This window comes from Doryrhamphus excisus, chromosome 14 (genome assembly GCF_030265055.1).
Source record: "Doryrhamphus excisus isolate RoL2022-K1 chromosome 14, RoL_Dexc_1.0, whole genome shotgun sequence".
Taxonomy (NCBI): domain Eukaryota; kingdom Metazoa; phylum Chordata; class Actinopteri; order Syngnathiformes; family Syngnathidae; genus Doryrhamphus; species Doryrhamphus excisus.
In genome coordinates this window covers 11,850,381-11,872,761 of record NC_080479.1, presented here as the reverse complement: position 1 = coordinate 11,872,761, position 22,381 = coordinate 11,850,381, and the positions used below count along the sequence as shown (strand labels likewise).

Sequence of the window (22,381 nt, the reverse complement as noted above, 5' to 3'; positions counted from 1 at the left end):
AATTCAATTAAAAAAAAAAAAAAAACTGACATTCCAGCCCACGCTAGCTTCCAGGTCATCTCTGTATGCCCTACATTCTCTTTCCATTCCTATGCAAAAAAATGCATTTCTGTCTGGGGAATGAGTTTAAGTGGATGTGTGATGTTGCACAGAATCTAACCCAAAGTACCAAAGCATGCCGTGTTGTTTGGTTTAGGCCACAAATATGCTCGTTTGAAATATTCATAATCTTGATGCGTTACCCACGCTTCAGTCAGCTTTGACCTTTTCAATATTTGATCAAATGTTTCCCGCTTGTTATGAGCCTCGCTGTCCATTCTTGACACGGGTAGCAGCAGGAGCTGTTAATCAGATCACCAAGTCTTCAGAAGGTGGCATTTACGCCCTAGTCAGAGGGGAGTTTTCCATGCTCTCCCATTATTTCATGAAGGCTCGAACAAGACACTTCATTTTGATGCAAGTGGAAAGGCATTCCTGTGTAAGCTGATAAGGGGCTTGTGTGTGTTTCGGTCAGAAACGGTGCAAATGGCAGATGCTAGGTACTTCCACACTTACTTATTTCTTCAACACAGATAAATCTTTAAATGGTTTTGATGGGTTTGAATTCGTCATGCTGGCAGACGACAAACATTGTGATAAGCTCAACTTCCCTTGAGGCCATATTTGTTGTTTTCCAAGCAACTGCTGACCGAAAGCACAATAACCAGGGAGAGGATCAGGGATGATTGGAATACTACCTTTCCTTCAAATCGCAGCTGCAGCCAAATTACATTTGCAGACATTATGAGATCAGAGTCAAACAGAATATAAAGTGGAAAGGTGGCAGTGATGTCCATCAAGCCAACATGCTCAAACAAGAAGCTGTGTGGTGAGCATCTAAATGTGTTTGCATGGACTGACGGAATATGTTTGCAGAAGGCAGTGTGCACACATGCACACCACAAGTGCAACTGACCATGTTTAGAGATAACTGCACAAATTATTGGCAACACACACACTTGTTTAACATTTAACATAGAATATTTGAGTTGTATCACTATTACATACCAATATAAAATATTATGAATTATAATATATTTTCATAACATAATTATGAAGTTGTTAAAGCCTGTTATTAGTAGCAACTTTGCATTTTGCTCCTTTTTGTCATTTAAAAATATTTTAAACTTTCTTCTCTTTTCTAAAAATTACACCTTTATTTGGTTTCTTTTGTTTGTTTTCACATTATAAAAATTATATTTTTAAATGTGCCATGGCCCCTGGGCCACACTTTGGACACCCCCTGAGCTTTATTTGTAAACAAAATAATAATATATATCGCCAGATTGATAAAATTTCCTCCTAAAAACATTGTCAGTGAAGCATAAATGTGTACAAACTTATTTTAACAATACTACATACAGTGCATGCTGTACATCTTACTTGTATTATAATACATTGAAGTATTTATTAGCCTATTTTTGGCTGTATCTTTTTTTTTCCTAAACCAGCAATGTTACCTCTGGATATTCCAAACAGTACAGCATCGATATGCTGTTAATGCATAGAATATTGTTGCGGATGTTGACTGGAACTGGGCAGCAGCAACCCAAGAACTGTGCTGAGGATATGTTGTACCAACAATTTATCATATCGCTTAGTCTTGATTTGAAGGGTGTGCTGGTGGCAGCCAAGATGTAGTCAGTACAAACAAGTACACAAGGCAAACAAAATAGCAACTATAGCAGAGGACAGGAGAATGTATAGCAACAATTCAACATTAAATTATATTCCAAGAAGGAATTATAAATCTGCTTCATGATTAATGCAAAGCATTAAATGTTGTTAATGTACATCACGTTGTTAATGTAGTTACAGTGGGACCATTAATCAGTAGTTTGTTCTTAATTTCCAGTCTGGAAATTTGTTTCTAAATTGTTATTTCAAATTGTTATTTATGTGGGTGTTTATTTATTTATTTTGCCCCAAACGTGCCCATATGTCGATGCCATCTGCTCAAGTCATTGTGCTCACGATCATGTACGTGTCTCCCCAGTTTGCCTCGCTCTCAACCTTTGCTCACTTAAAAAAAAAAAAAAAAAAGAAACATGTATCCTAAAACTGAAGTCTATGCTGTTATATCTCAAAATAAGAATGTTGGATTCCCTATTTCAAACAGTATACATAAACACACATTTACATTTCTACTTCAGAAGTAAATAAATGCACATTACAGATGATGCTGACATCTGCAGTGCACATGTTGCTCATCTCATAAATGCATTTATGCATCAATCCATGATGCATCCCTTTTCCCATTTCTAGCCGGTGTCCATGCAACACGCTGTCAAACCAATGACGAAGCTCGAGTGGCAACGCTCAGCTCTCTCATTGCTTAAAAACGGGAGTCATTAGTGAGAGATAATGTCATGTACACCGCAGATGAATGGATGACATTTGGCATGTGAGGGTTTGGCGGGGGTCACGCAATCCTATTTCTAATCCCCCAGTGCTTTTCAGCTTGATCTGGGATCAGTGGTTAAAGACCTGGTGAGCAAACGCTGCTGTCCATCACTGCCATGGAGAAATAACAACCTAATATGTGTAGCACAACTGGCAGGCTTTGCTCTCACATCTTTCTTTGTTCTGTGCCATCTAAAGATATAAGAAACTAATGATTAACGTAATGGGGCACACTCCTGCTGCTATTAAAACACTTACAAAAATCTTCAACGAGGTTTTATGATTTCAAATACATGCTGTGGCCATGTAGTAACAGGTACATTCATGTTGCACTTACAGTATTTTGCCGTATGTTGTTCATGTTGTTCAGTATTACCAGAATTTCCTTCCTAGGCACATTGACTTCACATCACAACACCTAACATTAACCTTTCCATACACAAAAACATTGCAGCAGTGGCTCATCGCTAGCCTGCGTGGTGTGGCGAGATGTCACTACACCACTAAAGTAGTTCTTTGGTGTGAGAATGTTAACAATAATAACATTGTCACTGTAGGTTACAGTATGGAACAAGAGCGTTGTTGGTGTTTTTTGGAGGTTTTTCCAGAAGGCTTTATAGGCAGAATAGGTGCGTCCCATTAGGTGCATTCTTAGCATCCTCTTTTTATCAGTTTTTATATCTTTATAGCTTATCAGAAACGTGTGTCCATGCCTCACAAGACCAAAAATCATTCATACATATGGACAATTTAGAGTCGCTAATTAACCTAGCATGTTTTTGAATGTGGGAGGAAACTGTAGTACCTGGAAAAAACCCACGCACACGGGAGAACATGCAAACTCCACACAGAGATGCCAAAGCATCCCCTTGTGGTTGCGGTGTGTACTTTACCTGATCATTGTGGTATTAAATGCAGCATGAACTATATTTGTGCTAACCTAAAGTAGATGTCACTGAGATGCCATTCTTCTTATGACAAACAAGTGTTATTTTAAGGTGAAATTATGACATTCCGCTGCCTTATCTGTTGGACATGGGTGCAAACTTCGGCTTTAGCCAAGATCCATGACGAAACACACAAACTGTAGCACTGTAACATTGTAGCAGCCAGCAGGAGGGGTGAACTGGCTGGTGGGGATTGCTCCACTTTCCCATCTGACTGAGCAGAAGGGATCAGAACTGTGTCAAACAGCGAATCAGCGCATCAAGAGGGAGTCGGCCAGTAGGGCTTAACGTGGGCTCTGCCTCCGCGGGGCGTCTTAGACGTGCACAGGCTCATTCCCCCGGCTATCAAAACGGTCCTTTTGCGGCACGTGTTTGTGTGGTAGCTTTAATTTCTCACACCCGTCTTGTTGAGGACTGATATTTTTTGATGCGTTAGTTACGGCGCGGTGGGATCAGTTCTTAGTAGAATATTTGCAAGTCTGTTGCCATGATTTCCTTTTACCGGCGGACTGCATGGATATGGAAAGCTTTTACTTTTTAATATGGATGACACACTTATGTAAAGCAGGGTTAAGTCCCACAGTAGGCTTTTTTGGACTCAGTATTGATCACATCGTCATGTGACCTGTATATTGGAATGTTGTGCATCAACACGTTTTGACAGAAGCCATTAGTGTTTAGATTTTTACTTAGATTGAGAAGAGTGGATCATATATCCTCTTCACTGTGGACTTTGAGGGTAAGTAACTCGCCCACCCAAGTCTGTTTCCGAATAAATATGTAAAAGGAAGTTATATTCAGGCAACTTAAGTCCAGTATATACCTTATGCTTAACTTGTTTGGCCATACATTATCCTCTCTAATCTTGTGGCACTTGATGTAGGCTTAGAGGCCACTGTCGTCTTTACGTTGTATATCTCTGACCTTGATTAATATTTTGCAAAAGCTTCATAAAGACTTAACTTTGTGGAATTGTATGTTTTCAAATGATCAGCATAATGACTTCAGCATTATTAAATGTTTCCTTTCTCCCTCACAAAGAGGATTGATAATTCATTTTCCACATGAGTGGCTCTCTTTCAGGCCATATTGCCTGCCCATGTTAATAGAGACGCTCGGTTTGCAGTGTCGGACCATTTATGGACCCAGACAACCTGTATCTCTCTGCTTTCTGGTTCATGCTCCGGCTTGCACGCCAGGAAGAAAGATAATCCCTAAAAAGGAGCTTTATAAATTAGCTCATGGGCAGCGGAGGTCAATGCCAAAGCACGCGTAGCACAAAGGGAAGCATGGGGGAAGCAGGAATTTTACCTGTTTGGATGGGAGTAAAACAGAGCTGCATCGTTGCAAATGTACAACTAATATTTACAAACAGTTGTCAGTATCAGATCATTAGCCTGTGCAAGTCAACCTAAACGTTCAAAACGTTTCCACCTACAGTAACATACTGAATACGAAAGGGCCACTATGATAGCAACTATGCTAAAAAGACGTTGCATGTTTTTCAGTATTTTATTTTTATTTTTTCGTGGACCGCAAATAGCATCCAGGTCGCACTTTTGACACCTCTACCCTAATGCATGCATATGCTATTTATATCTTTCATCATTTTGTACCCTTGAGTTAGACCAATTAATATTTAATGAACAATTTAACAAACTGTGTACCCCTGTACATAAACATTCCACCAAGCTTCATATAATCTCATGTTTTCCTGCTTCTAAGCTCCATCAGACACGGAATGGAGAAAAAAAAAACTATTCAGAGTCAGTATGTGGGTCAGATACATATATGGATGTTCACACACAGAGATCAAACATGTGCCTGTGTTGTCGTGTAAAAATGTGCTGGTCAGTCCTGTGTAATGGATGCAAGGAAGTGGCAGAGTTAGTGTTGTGGATTTGTGTCATATGAAGATTGGCACCATTGTGTGAGGGACAAAGGCAAGTATACTTGCCTCAAGGGGAGAGTGTGTTCTGGCTTGCATGCTGTCTGGGTTGTACTGTCTGGATTTCATTCATTCTGGTACACTGCATATATTTGTATAGTATACTGTGTATTGGTAAAACTGCAAAATAGGTCTGGTTGATAAATCTGCCACTGTAAGCCATTGAACATTCTGAAAATGTTATATTATCACAAGCCTGTGCATACGCTGTCCATTTTGTCCAATATCTTTCATAATTCTGCCTATCTTTTATAGTTTGCCTTTTGCCTATGACTCACTTGTTTGTCCTCCTTGTATACTAACAGTTGGGGGGTGTTATTGATTTGGTCATCTCACCATCCATGAGATGAGAGGCATTTATTTTAAACACAGCCGATGGCACACATTACCCAGATCAGCAATGACAAAGCAAAAAATATCCAGGGGTCTTGCAATGTAAAATGGAGGGCTTATATTGAATCCCTTTTTGAGACATTTCTTGCAGCATCTTAAATTAGTTTTCTGTATTAACTGTTGTAAAACATTGTAAATGTATAAATAAATGTGGTAATGATAATTATATCTACTGACTGCAGTGCGACACACAAAGTGTAAACTGCGGGTCAGGAGTGCATAGAAAGTTATCCTTGGCACCATGACTACTGGCGTTTACCAGCAACACAAATCAAGTCTAGCTTTCTCCCCAACTTTACCCACATCCAGATGAAATCCTTTCATCTATGACATCAATTTTAGAATTCATAGCATGCTTAACCTTTTTCTTTTCATAATAGTGTGCAATTGGCTTTCATATTGCTGCCCTTTCATTCAAGAGTTGGCGCCAATTTATTCCCTGTTGACACAAAAGGTCAATTTTGTTATTTTTCAGATCGTTTTACTGTGTTTTTGTAACATTTGCTACACTGCTTTTTAACAGTCAGGTGACAAATACTATTGTAAATGACTGTTAACTCCAGCCAAATGTTGAAGCATCATTCCTGAAGTTCTATGATGTGTTTTTGGAAAAGCTGTACAGCCAATCTCTGTCACTGCATTGGTCTGTTGGTCGTTCAGCAACTTTAGACTAAAAAATATCATGGCAACAATTGGATGGATAGCCATGACCTTTTGAGCAGACATTTATGGTCCCCGGAGGAGAAAGCATAGTGACTTCGGTGAAGCCGCTGATGTTTTATTTAGCACAGCAAAGCAGGTGAAAGGTTTTCACTTATCAGATTAAATATTTCATCAACTGGATTGTCACATTTCCATACAGTGATGCTCGTGTTCTCCATGAGAATGAATCTTTCCTGTCAGAGCTGTATTTGGAGTAAGTTGGATTGAGATTTTCTACATAAGCAAAGATGTAATGAAAAATATACATCCTAACATGGATGGTAAATACACTGTTTACTTAACTCATTCAATCCCAGACATTTTTCCAAAGGTAACCTTTCACTCCAGACCGGTTTTGTCTTTCAAGGCAAAGAAAATATTGTGTAAACATGAACCCCATCAAAAGTTAAGATTAAGAATAAGTTTTAGGAAAATATCAGTTTTTGACTAAAAAAAAAGGCATTTTGTAAAAAATATATATTTTTTTGCTTTTTCTGGCCACCTTGTGTCTGTTTTTTTTACTTAAAACTGCTCTAAAAGCAGCATCCCTTAGTGTGCAGTTGTCATCACCTCTTTTTGCCTCTAACGCATAAAAATGTAAAAGACTCATAAATACATCTTTAGGATTGGGTGTTTGAGATCATATTTTTGATAGTACCCATTGCAAAACAGTGTACATAGTTATATTTTTTGGGGGGGTTTGGGACATATGAAGAAACAGAGCTATCTAATCTAACTCCTTGTCTATGCCTCAGCTATTACTGATACTTCACTTCTTGTGTTTAAATGTTGCTATTTTCCATAGGGAGAGAAAATAATGTTGCGTCGCTGTGTGGGTCTGCACCTCAGATGTAGAGGCATGAGGCCGAGTCAGAGTCACAGAGTCACCATACAACAGCTGTGTTGTTTATCACAACACGACATATTTTACTTGCCCCACGTTGCGACCATTGTAGTGTACATTTGAGAACTGTGGCCTTTAAAACCACCTACAAGCATCTGCACACCTGTTTGTACATCTGGGATCTGCTTTCCATGATAAGATAAGCAGACTGCAGCTCTATTTAAATGCAAAAATAAAACAAAATTATCCATTTATCCCTCCTAAACAGTGAATTGCGACTAGTTTTACCTCAGCACAGCAAGCGCCTGTGTAGAAGCTTTGCAGGGTTTGCTCCACTTATTGGTAGTTGGAGACGGCGGGGGGGTCTTTTTTGTTGAAAAATGCATGGTTATAAACAAATCTATTCCTCTTTAATTAGAGGAAGACCAACAGTCAATAAAGAATGAAATTCAGTCTGCAAATCAATGTGACAGTTTGTATTTCTACATGTGTCCTTGTTGGCACAGGAAATACTTTTTTTGTGCCATCAACAAATATTGCAAGGCAGTTGTCATGATGGAAGGGCGTGTGGGGTCATCATGTTGGAAAATTGCCATGCGGCCCAGTTTCCAAAGGGAGGGGATCATGCATCAGAAAGTCATAGTTCATATTGGAATTCATACCGCCATAATTCTTGGCCACAGATATTGTTGACTTGGGTTGTCGTTGTCGCTTGACCCTGACTTTGTTGCGTATACCAGTTCATATGGTGTGCATTTACAGGTATTGCTGGTTTGAAGAGACGACAAACTCAGTCATGCCATGCTATGAGGTTTTAGTAGGGCTTTTAAAAATGGCGGTAATCAATAATGTGAACATGTTTACCATTGGAGGTCTTGCACCCTTGTCCTGGTAACCAAGGTACCAGTGTACATTAATTTCCTTTGTCACCTACAATACAAATCTTACGTATCTTACATTTTACAATATGCTGACCTACTTTGGATGTTTGTAGTACACATCAAAGTGGTCCCTCATGCTTCTATTTTTTTATATGCTGTATCAATAGTTTTATTTCTTATGGGAGAATTGGATTATATTTATCTGCCAGTAGCAATTCCATTGCCATACTTTATGGCAGCAATATATTTAATGTTGTATAATGTATTTGCTGCATTATAGCTGTTTCATAGGACACACTGTCCTCAAAAATACGCCTTGCTTTTAATTGTTTTGTTTATTTTTCTTCTATTGTGTTCCCACCAAACGCTTCCCACTGTTGGAGATGGGACCTCGATATAGCGGCGTCATCACCAATCACTGCAACACTACACACACACACACACACACACAGTTTCTGGCTATCCAGGATTTGTTGGCTTAATTTTCAGTGCAGCAAAAGAGACCTGGAGACAAGCCATCCATATGTATTTATAGTCTCAGCTCTTTTTGAATCACATCTTTTTATCTTCCTATCCCAAAAGTGAGAACTCTGTGATACAGCAGAAGAACTTTTGCCCTCAATGTGTAGCAGAGATGTAGAGATGCCCAGAATTCGAAGGTGGTCTACAACTACAATAATCATCATATACAGTAGCATTGTTGAATGAATAGCTCACTAACAATATCATGATTATACAGGCATACCCAGTGGATTGTCTATTGAGTGTATGTTCAAAAGCAACACTGTGAAGAAAATCAATATCACGCAAGCACAAGTCAAGCTTATCAAATTAGCAGATGAATACGTTACATTGCCCATTCATTCACCATCGAAGGTACTCATTGTCATAAGTATTTTAAATTAAAGTAAAAGTGAAATGCATTGTTTTTGTCTTATTTATTCTTTGATATTGAATGAGATATCTACAAACTCTCTTAACCTCACTGTTGAACATTCTTATCCTGGTGAAGGGGACCAGTTATGCTCATTTTCCACCATTTGTATTGAGTTTGGACTCCTATAGAGCATATACAACATTCTAACAGCATTTATAGGTTATAAAAGTGGTAAAAGCATAATAGGTTCCCTTTAAACATAGGAAGTGAAAGAGTAAGATTTAAAAAAATCTGCTTCTTCCTACTTCTTGTGCCATCGTAACTGTGCCATTACCATTACCACATGTTCTATCATCTTGAATGACTTCTTAACACAACACCACCAACAATAATAATACAATTCATCATGAATAAGTGCTGCCGGCAATTAGTGCCATGCAAAGTCTGGACATATTCTTCCAAGAAAATAGGGTATTAAAAGAAGAAAGGAAGAGGGCTGTTTAGACTTCTAAACACGGCGACCTGGAACAAGCCGAGTGACACTGGCTGCCAACAGGCCAAGTGCACCATGCATATTAAACCTTAAGAATAAACGGGATCACTGCAGGAACTTGGTGAACTTCACAGAGGTTTATCCTCTGAGACTCTTTGTCCCCTTCCTCTTAGGTGGAACTTCTCCTGCAGCCGTGTAATAATGCTCACAATCCCTGTTTTTGTCCCCTATGCCATCCCCCTTACCTACCTCCCCTCCCATTCCTCCCCACCTCCAGGGAAGCTGGCGCTGAAAACTGGGGCACACAAGGCTGCCAAACGCTCGCATCAACCACTGTCCAAACCAAATGCATGTGCAGCAGGATATCCACCTACGCTGTGCTAGCGCAGCAAGCTAAAGAGCCGGTGAGTCACCACTGCATAATCTGATGTACTATTTGGGACTTGGGGGGGCTAATTAGGCAACTACTACCAGGGGTCAGGTCAATGAGCTGTTTGCGTGGTATAAATTTAGATGGCATCCCTGTTTAGTTGGATTATTGCAGCAGGCTCTCAGTGCCAGGTTGTTGTCATTATTCCAGTGAGATTTATTTTAATGGATGACGCAGTTGAAGTTTTAACAAGTTTCAAACCAAACAGTGTCGCATTGGTTCAATATCGATGCGGCACCTGATGCAGATTCGACGCAGCTTTGGGGCAGTCAGGTTTCATTTTGTGCAACTTTGCAATAAGATAAAGGTGTTGGTGAGCATGTGATGGATGAAAGAAAAGCTCTAACGTATGTGTGTTTTGGGCTGTAACCTGTTATAAACACAGCGTACGGTTTGTGGTGTGCATTTGACATGATCGAAAAAGGCTCTTTAGCGGTTTGGGACTATAATGTGATCTTATAGATTGACCCACTCTTGTAGGGTGCTAATGGACTTTAGAAAGACCTGACAGGATAATGGTTTACCTCCTCTACCACTCGCTGTGCCCATTTTCACCAGTTAATTCATTTATAGCACAGCAGTTTGTCATACCTTTTACCATTCACTATTCCACATTTTCCGCATGTGTTTTCCTGTCACCCCCACTCTAACTTTCAGCCTTTTTCCTCACTTTTCTCACCTGCCTTCAGCATTGACTAAAGTGTAGGTGTTCCAAGGTTGGGTATGTATGTGTGTTTGTATGAGGGATGGTCGTGGGTTTGGCAGTTTTCCAGCTTTCCCTCTGTTGATGGTTAAAATGGAGCCAGAAAAACAACAAGCAGATTCTGCAGGTGTCACACAGATGGAAGGGAGATGCTGAGGAATGGAGGACTTTGGGGTGGATAGGAGATGAACAAGCAGAAGAGGCACAAAGGTGTCAGTTTATGGAGAAGGCGGGTGGGGGGGGGACTGGATGAACTGAAAGAGTGAGGATGCATTTGTTGCCATGGTAATGAGTTGCATCTACTTAGCTATTTCAGCTTTACTGTAAACAACTTTACCTCTGCATTGAAGCTTGTGGACTCGACCCCTGACTCATAGTGTTTATCTTGCCTGTAGGTTTTGTGTAATTCAATGCTTCCAACTTTGGAAAGCCCTTCTTTCTACATTCTCCAGTGCGCAAAGCATGCTCCATAAAAGCATGCTTGGATGAGCTTGAACAAGGTTTGCCCTTGACCGCAACCCCATTAAGGCCCATTTGAAATAACCAGTGTGAGCCAGGCCCTCGATTTGACTGAACATCAGTGGCCTGACTGGTCTAACTTCACTCTCCAACATCCATCTCTAACAGCCATACACGTGGTTCTCAGGTTGCAAAGGAGTTTGGTTCCTGTGTTCTGTTCGGTACTCATACCGAAATTAGCATTAACATCACTTGACACACAAAACCTGGACATAAAATGCAGTAACAAAAACACTAAATGCAAGAATCAAATTAAACTAAATAAAAGCTTTTTATAAATGTCAGTTTCATTGGAGGAGATCCTTTAACATGCTCAAGGGTACTGTAGTGACCTACTGTCTGTGAAGGCTTACTTTTTTGTTGTTTGATTATATAAGACTTTTGTGAGTTGTATGATTGTATATTGGCTTTTGTGACATTTATGTGACGAGAGTGTTGGTGTCAGTCATTAGCCATTCATCAATCAGCACCAACACACCATTAAAGCTAGTATTTAGGACCAGAAGGTATGGGTCAGTACCTTTTGTGTCAATGGCACTCAGTCAGTAGCGGCTGATTGCTCAATGTCGCTTTAGGGTCCTCCAGAGTAAGCTTTCAATTTCAGCGGAGATTGGATTTTCTTAAACAAAGAGGGATCGACTGAATTAATTAGGTGGCACGTACGATACAGGTCTGATCCGGGTGGTTCAGATGCCGCATGCACATGTGGTGATCGAGTTGTTTGTCATAGCTGAGCTGCAGTCGAGACAGCTAAGCTCAGGACACGGTGCTACAAGGACAAAAGGGGTGGAGGTCTGCAGATTAACCTCCTTGTTTAATAGAAAATAAGGGAAGGGAGGAGAATGTGACAGGAGGGATTGAGAAGTACTGCTGCCTTTACAGTGGAGTGAGGGACAGCCGGTTAATCCTGTTTACTCTTTATGGCCTTTGAGATTCCGGTTTGTGTATTCTGTGTGTGTGTCTGTTGAGACCTTCTATCACCGAAACAGAAGCCCAGAAGAGTTGATTGATTAAGGTCACGCCGCCATGCAATAAACCCAAGCCAACTTGATTCCCAAAATGACTGCAGTGGGAAGGCAAACCCCACGGATGTGTCTGGACTCATTGCCTCGACAGTCCTCATAGGGATCATGGGATTTGGAGTTGGAGGGCACTTGCGTCATAATAAAAGTCAATTTAACATTTTGTGCCTCCAGTTAATCAAGTGTTAATCTTTGTGCTGGATTTATTTTTCTTATTCAACGTACCCTCTGTACAGTCTTGACACAGGATTATTCTTACTATTAATAATTATGCCGGTCGCGATATATTGCCATTTGCATGCATGTCTGTTTTCCTCCAAACAGACAGGAAGAGGGTTTTCACTCTGTGCATTGGTGTCCCCACCTTAGCACATTTATTTCCATAGAACAACAGCATGGACAGAGTGAGCCCTTTTATCAGTCTCTTTGTCTTGGTGGGTAGAGGCGGGGCTGCTAGCATTCACACAGAGTGCAGAAGACTGTAACCTAGTAGAAAAAATCTAAATGAATATAAAAAATATACAAACTAGTACAAACAAATACAAATATATTTTTCATTTGAATTTTTTCCACAAAAGTAAAGTTAAAATCTCATCGTTTCTCACTCTCTCAGACCCAAAAATATAAAGAAACTTGCAAATATATATTTTTTCTGAATTTCAATGTCTAACTTAGAGCTGGTTGATTTTCACAATGCCAAAATAAAAATAAAGAAAAAAAGTGAGTAGAAAAACAATCAGCACTTTTTTGCTTGGTTTGTGGTTAGAATTTAATGTGAAAAAAATACTGCTGTACTCGGCATTCAAACTGGTTACCCTCCACTTTACATAAATCCTTGAACTGGATTTATGATTCCTATTTAAGATATTTGGCATTAACACTTTGCATCAGTATGTATTTGTGTTTAATCTCCGCAATGCCAAAAATAATTAAAAACAGTAGAATTGGAAACAAAAATAAAATAAGGATTTTTGCTGGCTTAGTGGTTAGTATTTATTGCTTTTGCTTGACACTCCACGCTCACACTTTATTTAGCCTCCATTAGACATCTTAAACTGGTTTATGCTAGTTATTTATGAGGTTTGGCATTGCTGCTTGGCATCTGTATGTGAAATAAATAGATATTGGCAATGGGGGAAAAAAGAGAAGCCAGGCATAGCTCATGTTTAGTAGTTTCAAGGACAACCGATCATATTGCAATGACTGAAAACTATTGTGAAAGACAACTTAACCACAGTAAACAATGCCACAGAGGAGTCTCACTCTAACAGTACAGTGTTTAACCCAGCATGCCTTGCAGAAGATTTAAATCCTCTTATCCCACCAACATGGCAGACACATTTACACAACCACACAGAATTAGTAGATGTGAATTAAAAAGCTGAGTGGAGTAAAAACTACTAATAAGTCGTAGCTGGGAATGACAGCGAAGGTGAGAATGACATGGGAGAGGAAGGAAGGAGATAAAAAGACGGATTTGATGGCGGTGCGGGGTGGGCAGGAGGAGGGACGTGAGTGAGGGAAGATAAGTAGGTTAAACTTCCTGGGCTGAAAATAACTATCTTCTCCATCGCATGGTCGGCCCAGGCAGGGGGGCACGGTCATATCCAGCAAAGCTCTGCATGCTTTCCAATCTGTGTGGCTGTGTTTCATTCTATTTTCTCTTTGCACACATACAGTAAGCAAATGAAATTAGTGACAAATAGTAGTTCATGCCGTTGCAAAGAGACATTTGCATGACGCTATTGCCTGTGGTCCCAATTTGTATTTGCTTCTTTGTACTAACGAAAATAGACGCATAATAGCCTCACCCCCGTTTTGCCTAACCAATTACAGGAATGCTGTTGGACAAATTGACACAATGGAGAACTGAGGGACAATTTGTTGATGTAAATTGAATAAATTACATAATTGCATGTCTGGTAGAGGCTAATTTAAGAGTAGAGACATCCTCCACCTTGTGCATTCTTGCTCAAACCTATCAAAAAGCTGTAACCATAATTTTGCCTCGAGAAGAAAAGCCGAAAATAAATAACACCCTCAAATGTTCATATATAATGTGTAAGCTACGGGATCATTGCAGGGACACGAGACAGCAACCTAAATGAATAAACTAGTTAGCCTCCAAAATACTTATTCTAAACTTAAGTGCTTCAAATAGTGTGGGGAAGAAGGACAAAGAAGCCAAAAACATACCACTTCCACACGGAATGGGAGGAGAGTTTTTTTTTTTTTTTTACCTTCTCATGTCAGTTAGTGACCAGAATACTATAACGTGTCTTTCGATGATAGAGAAAAATAAATAATTGAACTTACGTTTGGTCTGATTTATGCAATTTCCTGTGGACCATGTGACTAAAATTTGTGTCACAGGACTGAGTGAAAACCCAGGAATACAACTAAACTAAAATCATAGTTGAGATAACTCTTCGGTCCATTTGCCATGCACTGAACTACTTTTTTTCTCTTAACTAATCTTGAGCAGACACACTCACCGGCACCCAGCCTTTCAATTACTTGGCACACATGTCCAGGCTTTTGAATGTATGTGTGGTTCTATGTCCTGTATTTGCATTAAGGCACTTTGCACAGTGCTTGTGTGTGCGTGTGTGTGTACAGCGATAAATCTTGATGAAAGGGAGGGCAAGTCACCCGAGGGAGTAAATTGTGTGATTGAGAACTTAAACATGGGCCAAACATCAAGCCCATTTGGGAGGCAGCGGGGTGTGTAGTGTACTGGCAGCATCATTCCTTTCTACAGCACGTCCCTAGAGAGAGAAGCCATGTGACAGTACACAAGCAGTCTGGAGGTATGTTTATGAGATGATACTCTTTAGTAACAATGAACTACTTTTTCTTTGTCTCCTCTTTTTCTCCTCTTGCTTCTGGCTCTTTTCAGGAAATGGGTCCCACCAGCATGCCCTCAGTGCCCCTCATGGTGGGCTGTGGGGTCTCCTGTACCGCTCTGCTCATCCTGCTTCTTATCTATGCTGCCTTCTGGAGGTATTTTGTTTGCACAAACATTGCGCTCGTTTTTAATGGCTTTATGCAAGTGTAACTTAACATTGTGTTAAGTTGTGCACCAAATAGAGTCCTCTGTAGGCGGGGATGCTTAGAATATTTACCAGCACTAGATTCTTTCTCTATCTGCAAGTGCAGTACATCCTTGCATTTTCTTTACATTTTCTATGAAATACTTCATTTCAAACTTCAGTTAAACAGTGCCTCATGCTACTTTCATTATTAGTTCCAGTTGTGTAGAATGGCCCAAATATGACATGTTCCTTGAATTTCCTGAAAAAGATAAAAGCTATTAATCATTTCAAATGATTTTTCATTAGTATCCCTTCCACACACTTACATGTGTCATTTAGACTGATCCTTTAGAATGGTTCAACAGTGTTTTGCTCACATTTTATGAAAACATGATAAATGATTTTTTATTAATGTCTCTCCAGCACATATTTTACAGTTTGACATACTTCTATGTTATTTCTAACAAAAACATACCTATTCAACTACAAAATCACAACAACATAACTTTTATTTTTTACTATATTCTTGATATTTATGTCACATTAACCTAAACATCTACATAGCAAAAAAAATGAGAAGATGTGTTTCAGTCTTGTTCTGGTCCTTTATAGGTATATCCGCTCGGAGAGGTCCATCATCTTGGTGAACTTCTGCCTCTCCATCCTGGCCTCCAATTTACTGATTTTGGTGGGACAATCACAAACACTCAGCAAGGTAAGACACTGTAAAGAGTAAACAAACATTAAAAAAAAGTATAAAGGCGAGAAGACCCCTGTCTTAGAACAAAACGCAATTTTGTTCTGCCCAGAAACCTTTGAAAAATAGAAGGAAACAGTTGACATTATGGACCTCAAACTGTTATAGCAATGCTGGACAAAGGTGCCCACAGTATTATGCAGTAGAAACGTAGCACTAATTGCATAACCATTAGTTACTAAAGGTTCCGGATTCAGACTCAAAGTAACAATTTGCCTGTACACGACTATAAACGGCACAACCAGCAAAGTTAGTGATTTTGATCAAAAGTGATTTGAAGTGATGTACAGCAAAGCATGCTGGGAAATGTTAATCCGCCCCTTTCACAGCTGCCAACCCTTCTGGGATTGTGATGTTTTGGAGTAAGAGGTGGTCGATTGACAATCACTTCACAAAAATGAACCACCATGCCAAAACAACCATAGTCATGCAGCTGCAGCCGTCCCCTCCTCCCCTTTTCTGGCTCATCCAATCAGCAGTCAGGACACATTCAGCTCAGCTCATTCACCTCACTCAAGGTTCCTCTTGGTTCCAGCAGACTTTTAATGATTAATTCTATCGATTAAATAATTCCAGTATTTTTTAACGGTTGGAAAATCAGAATAATACATTGCAGTTTTACAATGTTTTGATCAGCAATATTTCTGAATAAATATAGGAATATTTTACACATGGTTAAGTATATTTTTGCCTTCCCTTTAGGGCCTCTGTACCGTGACCGCTGCCTTTCTCCATTTCTTCTTCTTGGCCTCTTTCTGCTGGGTGCTGACGGAGGCTTGGCAGTCCTACCTGGCGGTCATCGGGAAAGTGAGGTCACGACTCATTCGCAAGCGCTTTCTGTGCCTCGGCTGGGGTGAGCAAATCCAAAACACACAACCATCCCACACAAATCAAACGTGATAAGCACTTCATTTGCAGCCTTGTGGGTTATTCGTATAACTTGTTTCTTTTTGCCATTTAAAATGTCTTACTGCCCAGTATAGTCGTGTACTGCAATGCAGTGCACCATAAATCCAAGTTAACAAGAGAGAATGTTAAGGATGGACAGTCTGCATGTGTGTCAGTTAATTCCTGATTGGGCTACAAAGTCATAGACCTACAGTTGCTCATGAATTACCCATTGTATAAACACAAACATCCCAGTAAGTCAGAATTATTAAAGGCATGCTAATGCAACATGGGTGTGATAAAGGTATGAATAGAAATAAAAACAACACTTTCTTTTGGAAAATTGAACCTGCTCCGCACTAATTGTACCCCAGTGTTATGGGCCCTACCTCATCTGTTGTGAAGTTGTTTTTCCAATTATCACAGAGGATCTATAAATCCATATACCTTGCCCAAGAGCCAGCAGCTCTCATTACTGGCAAAGATAAGAGGCAGCTCAAAGCAGAGTTATTTTTTTTCCATCAGAGGTGCAGTTCAAGCAGACAAAATACAATTGCAAAGAGGAGCCAGTTTGTGCACACTTTCATCTCTTCTCTTCAAATTGGTGTTTTATGACAAAAATAGCTTTTATCTCGTCATTTGTGCCGACAAAAGTGGCTGGCTGTGAATTTTAATGCATGCGACGATGCAACATTTTTTTTTTTGCAGTAGCATTTACCATAATTCCATAATTACACCAAATTTGTCTCAGCTTAATAATTTTATGTTTTTGTGGCATTCACTTCACAGGTCAAATCCTGTATTCATTAATTTTAAACAAGTCACAGAGGTCACACAATACCTATTAGAAGTTTACTATAACAAGAAAAAACAGCAAAAATACAACATAAATATAATAACTACATATAAATATGATATAATATAACAATGGGAAAAAAAACAGCAATATGACACATGATAGACATGTGGTTTTTTTTGTGAAAACAAAGAATGAAGAAACAAAACGAAGATGTAACATTTTGAAAATTAGTTTGGAAAAAAGTTATATTACCAACATTAAATCAAAATAATTGGGTGGTAAAGCCATAATACTATGAGAAAAAAAGAATATAATTGAAATATTTGAACAAAAAATGTAAATGCAGAAAAAGTGACATTAAAACAAACATACACAAATCCTCGGAAGGAGGCTGTTTTTCTTTAAATATAGATAAAATGGCTTGGTTTAAAATATCAAGTGGGCCCCGTATATTTTACTTTTTAGAATGTGGCTGTCACTGGAAAAAGGTTTGGCCATAAAACATCCAACTACCATGTCTGTAGCACTTCAGGCTTTATTTTACAATGTGTTTTCTGAACAAATCTGTTCTCAGTCAAGTGGCAGGTGTATACCTGGGGTGTGCTCATCTCGCGAGGTCAGAGGTCAGTGGTGGTATCATGTCCACGAGTCGGTTCATGACATCACCCAGAACTTTAAAAGTCACTTCCTGTCTCAAACATGGAGCAAACAAGTGATGGAGATGATAGATTTCATCCTTTTGGTGCTCATAAAGAGGCTGTATGGATACATCTTCCTGTTCGAACATCATTAAAAAGTCAATTGTGCTTAATAGGGCGCCTTAAACTGTGATGTAAACCTTCGCTTTCGGGTTTAACGCAACTGAAAGCTCTGAGTATAGGAGAATTTGAGGTTGCTTTTTATGCCTTGGATTCTGACTGAGCTGCCGCTGTGTGACAGGAGGCACTGATGGATAGCAGTGGCACAAAGATATTTTACATAAAAATGTAACCGATTATGTCCTTGCAGTGTCAAATTGTTGCCAGCATAATGCGTAAAACCCTTCATTTGCTCGATTCTCATTTGTATCGCTTTTTTCCCTTTCCATTTTGCTGTGCAATGCAAATTGCATTGGCCTGAATCCAATTTACCAAAAGGCGTTCATCATACTTTCTAATATAATTTATTGCCAGACATGGATGCGCTAACGCTTGCGCACAATGGCCGACATAGAGGGAATCACCTCAAGTCTATTCAGCTCTGCATCACCCGGATGTCTCCTACACGCTGTGTCTTTTCCCCTTGAATGTACTACAGGAATGTAAGGATAATCAACACATGATAAGATCTTCACAACACTGAGATGCTTAGAGTGGACGCTTGAATTAACACCAGCATCACCTGTTCATTCCATCCCACTGCATATTGATCCCAGCGGTCTAATCAGACACCCTGCCGATGCCCTTCCCTGATAGAGAGAAGGCAGAATGTATAGCTGTTTGTACAGTCACAGATTGACAGATACTGACCCTGTGTGTGTGTGTGCGCGCGTGTGTGTGTGTGTGTGTGTGAGGCTGAGCAACAGAAATGCACAAGAGACTTTGCAAAGACGCATAAAATGCATGAAACAATCAGACCAGTAGAGCAGACCTTTTCCACCAACCATCCAGTTTGCAATTTTCTCCCTAAATTATGTGATTGAGATGTTACCATGGAAACAAGGGATCTGGAACTCGCTTTCGTGTTGGATTATCAGCACAGTGTGTGCACATGACCTATAGCTGTATATTTATTTCAATTATACATATTGCTAGACTGATTTTGTCAAATAAAAATATTTCCATGAACCAGCTCGGCTCCCCTGCCGACTTATTTGTTAGTGTGTCTCGTTCTAATTACTTTTCATTGGCGGCCATAATCACAGCTTTGTTAATTACATGAATATTTCAGAAACAAGCTCATTATGGGTTGAGCATGGTTCACGGTGTCACGGTGTGACATTCTGGCTCACACTTGTCTGTGTTGCGCACACCCTGATATACAACCACTTAATTTATACGTTATACAGTATTTGTATTAATTTTCACCACCAAAAGCAATATTTATCCTCCTCGGTCATGCATGCATGATGGATGACGTATTATAGAATGTGATGTGATCAATAACTAACACCTACAGGATGACCTCAGTCAAAGGGAGTACATGCTTACACTTACTTGCACATCAGCAGTCACATATACATACATATAAAATGGGATTTTTGGAGAAAATGTTTCCTTGTTGATGCCACCTATTGAATTCTGTTGTCATTTGGTCTTGTAGGTCTTCCAGCCTTAGTTGTAGCAGTGTCAGTCGGGTTCACCAGAGCAAGAGGTTACGGCACAGCCAGCTAGTGAGTATCATGCCCTATCCACTTTCACCTTTTCGCTTGATGCAAAATGTGTATGGAAAAGTAACTTTATATTCTGTTGCTATGCAGTAGTTTCTTCCGCATGTGCCTGGTGAAATGCATTAAATGACGGTGTATCATTGTTTTTATGAGCACTAAAAAACAGCTTTTGGTGTCTGATTTGGTAAATAGTGGCGACCGAATTGGTTATAATGAAAGAAACAGAAAATGCTGATGAAAACATGAGTTTGGAAAAACAAATTTGAATGTTGCCGATCAGAATGGAGAAGTTTGTTTTAGCGCATTTAACTTCAAGTGCGTTTGCTAAGACCATTCTCACACCCACCTAATTTGGACAGGATTAACATTCCAGGGAGCCGTAGAGAATGAAAAATGGTCCGTAACGCTGCACGGTACTTTAACTCATCGTTTCCAGATGGCATTTTAACCATGGAGAGGTTCAATAAGGAGACATCAAATGGAAGAGAGTAGTAACATTTATTGTGATTGAATGAAAATGGCAATTAGAGCGAATCCCTCCCCTGCAGCAATGCATCTTCATTAGGGGCAGGCTTGTGCAAATAGACGGGAGGTGGGATCCTCTCAGGGTAGGAGTCGCAGCCATAGACAGAGCATCTCCATCCACGACCAGGTAAAAGTTGTGGGCTGAGAATGACGCAGTAAAAAAACAGCAATATGTAAACTATAATAACACTGCAAATTGTAGAATTTCCAGTGAAAGGAATCATTACAGAGCAGGAAATCCGGTTATATAAATAGATCGGAAATGTACAGTAGAATCACAGAAACAACATAATTATTTTACAATGATTATTTTTCAAAAATTCAAGCTGAAGAACAGACATTTAATCTGGAATCGATTTCACTCATGGATGATCGGGATCGGCAGCATAAAATCCTGATCGGAACATCCCTATGGGAAACGAATTAAGTCTCAATGGATTTATACTAGTTTATACTACTAGAAAGTTCATTCATTCATTTTCTACCGCTTTTCCTCACGAGGGTCGCGGGGGGTGCTGGAGCCTATCCCAGCTGTCTTCGGGCGTGAGGCGGGGTACACCCTGGACTGGTCGCCAGCCAACCACAGGGCACATATAGACAAACAACCATTCACACTCACATTCATACCTATGGACAATTTGGAGTCGCCAATTAACCTAGCATGTTTTTGGAATGTGGGAGGAAACCGGAGTACCCGGAGAAAACCCACGCACGCACGGGGAGAACATGCAAACTCCACACAGAGATGCCCGAGGGTGGAATTGAACCCTGGTCTCACTACTAGAAAGTTTTTAGATAGAATTTAGGTAATGCACATAACACTATGGCTCAACAGTTAATGCAGTTTTCATGATCAGAAGCAAGTGTAACTATCCTTTGTCTTTTAGCTGCTGGTTATCCCTGGAGGGAGGTTTGCTTTATGCCTTTGTTGGACCTGCTGCCGTCATTGTATTGGTGAGTATCCGTCTTTTTAATATATTGGTTGAAATCTAACAAAACCAAATTGCATATTTTAATATACAGTACATTCATTCATCATTTTTATCCTAATGCAGCATTCACTTTCCACACCCCCACTAAGTTTAATGTAACTTTGGTTTAGCACCTTTTGTGTAAACTTGCAAACAAACAAGCAAACGGTGTAATGAAAACATAACTTCCTTTGTGATTATTATAGCAATTAACACCACCAAAGCAGTATATTTTATCACTGCGCAGCAATATCTCAATATTGTTGCCTGCTGTATGTGGCTTTTTCTACGATGAGTTTATTTTTTCCTGAGGGAATCACTGAATGCTGTTTTTTCCGCATTCATCCTAGCTGAATACTAAAACAAAGCTGAGCAATTACTGCCTCTGCTATTAGTGTTGTGGATGTGTGCATGCACTGGTATTTCCTTTCAGTCATAAGCACAGATCTGTCCATCACATGACTACATGGCAAGGAAGAGCTAGTTTATATATACAAGCATATCAAGGCCAGGGGTGGTAAAACGAACATTTGTGTCATATTATTAAACATCCATCCATCCATTTTCTATACCGCTTATCCTCATTAGCATTGTGGGGGTATGCTGGAGCCTATCCCATCTGACTTTGGGCAAGAGGCGCTGTACACCCTGTACACAGGGCACATATAGACAAACAGTCATTCCGATTCATACCTATGGACAATTTGGAGTTGCCAATTAGCCTAGCATAACATTAGGTTAGGTTAGGTTAGGTTAATAATAAACAAAACAAAATGAAGTTGTAATCTTTGGAAAATTAGGTTAGAGAATAAGTTATATTTTAATGGGAATAAAGTC

General features: G+C 39.7%; 1 protein-coding gene across 20 annotated transcripts in view; it reads left to right on the top strand.

Moving 5' to 3' along the window:
- The window catches only part of adgrb2 (adhesion G protein-coupled receptor B2), a 362,204-nt gene that overhangs the window by 303,590 nt on the left and 36,233 nt on the right, over positions 1-22,381 (top strand). For all 20 annotated transcript variants that reach the window (XM_058047721.1, XM_058047722.1, XM_058047718.1 and 17 more), the window contains 6 exons: positions 9,805-9,931; positions 15,101-15,204; positions 15,849-15,951; positions 16,696-16,846; positions 19,982-20,051; positions 21,461-21,527. In XM_058047721.1, the coding sequence (XP_057903704.1) occupies positions 9,805-9,931; positions 15,101-15,204; positions 15,849-15,951; positions 16,696-16,846; positions 19,982-20,051; positions 21,461-21,527 (622 nt within the window). The remainder of the gene's footprint in view (positions 1-9,804; positions 9,932-15,100; positions 15,205-15,848; positions 15,952-16,695; positions 16,847-19,981; positions 20,052-21,460; positions 21,528-22,381) is intronic.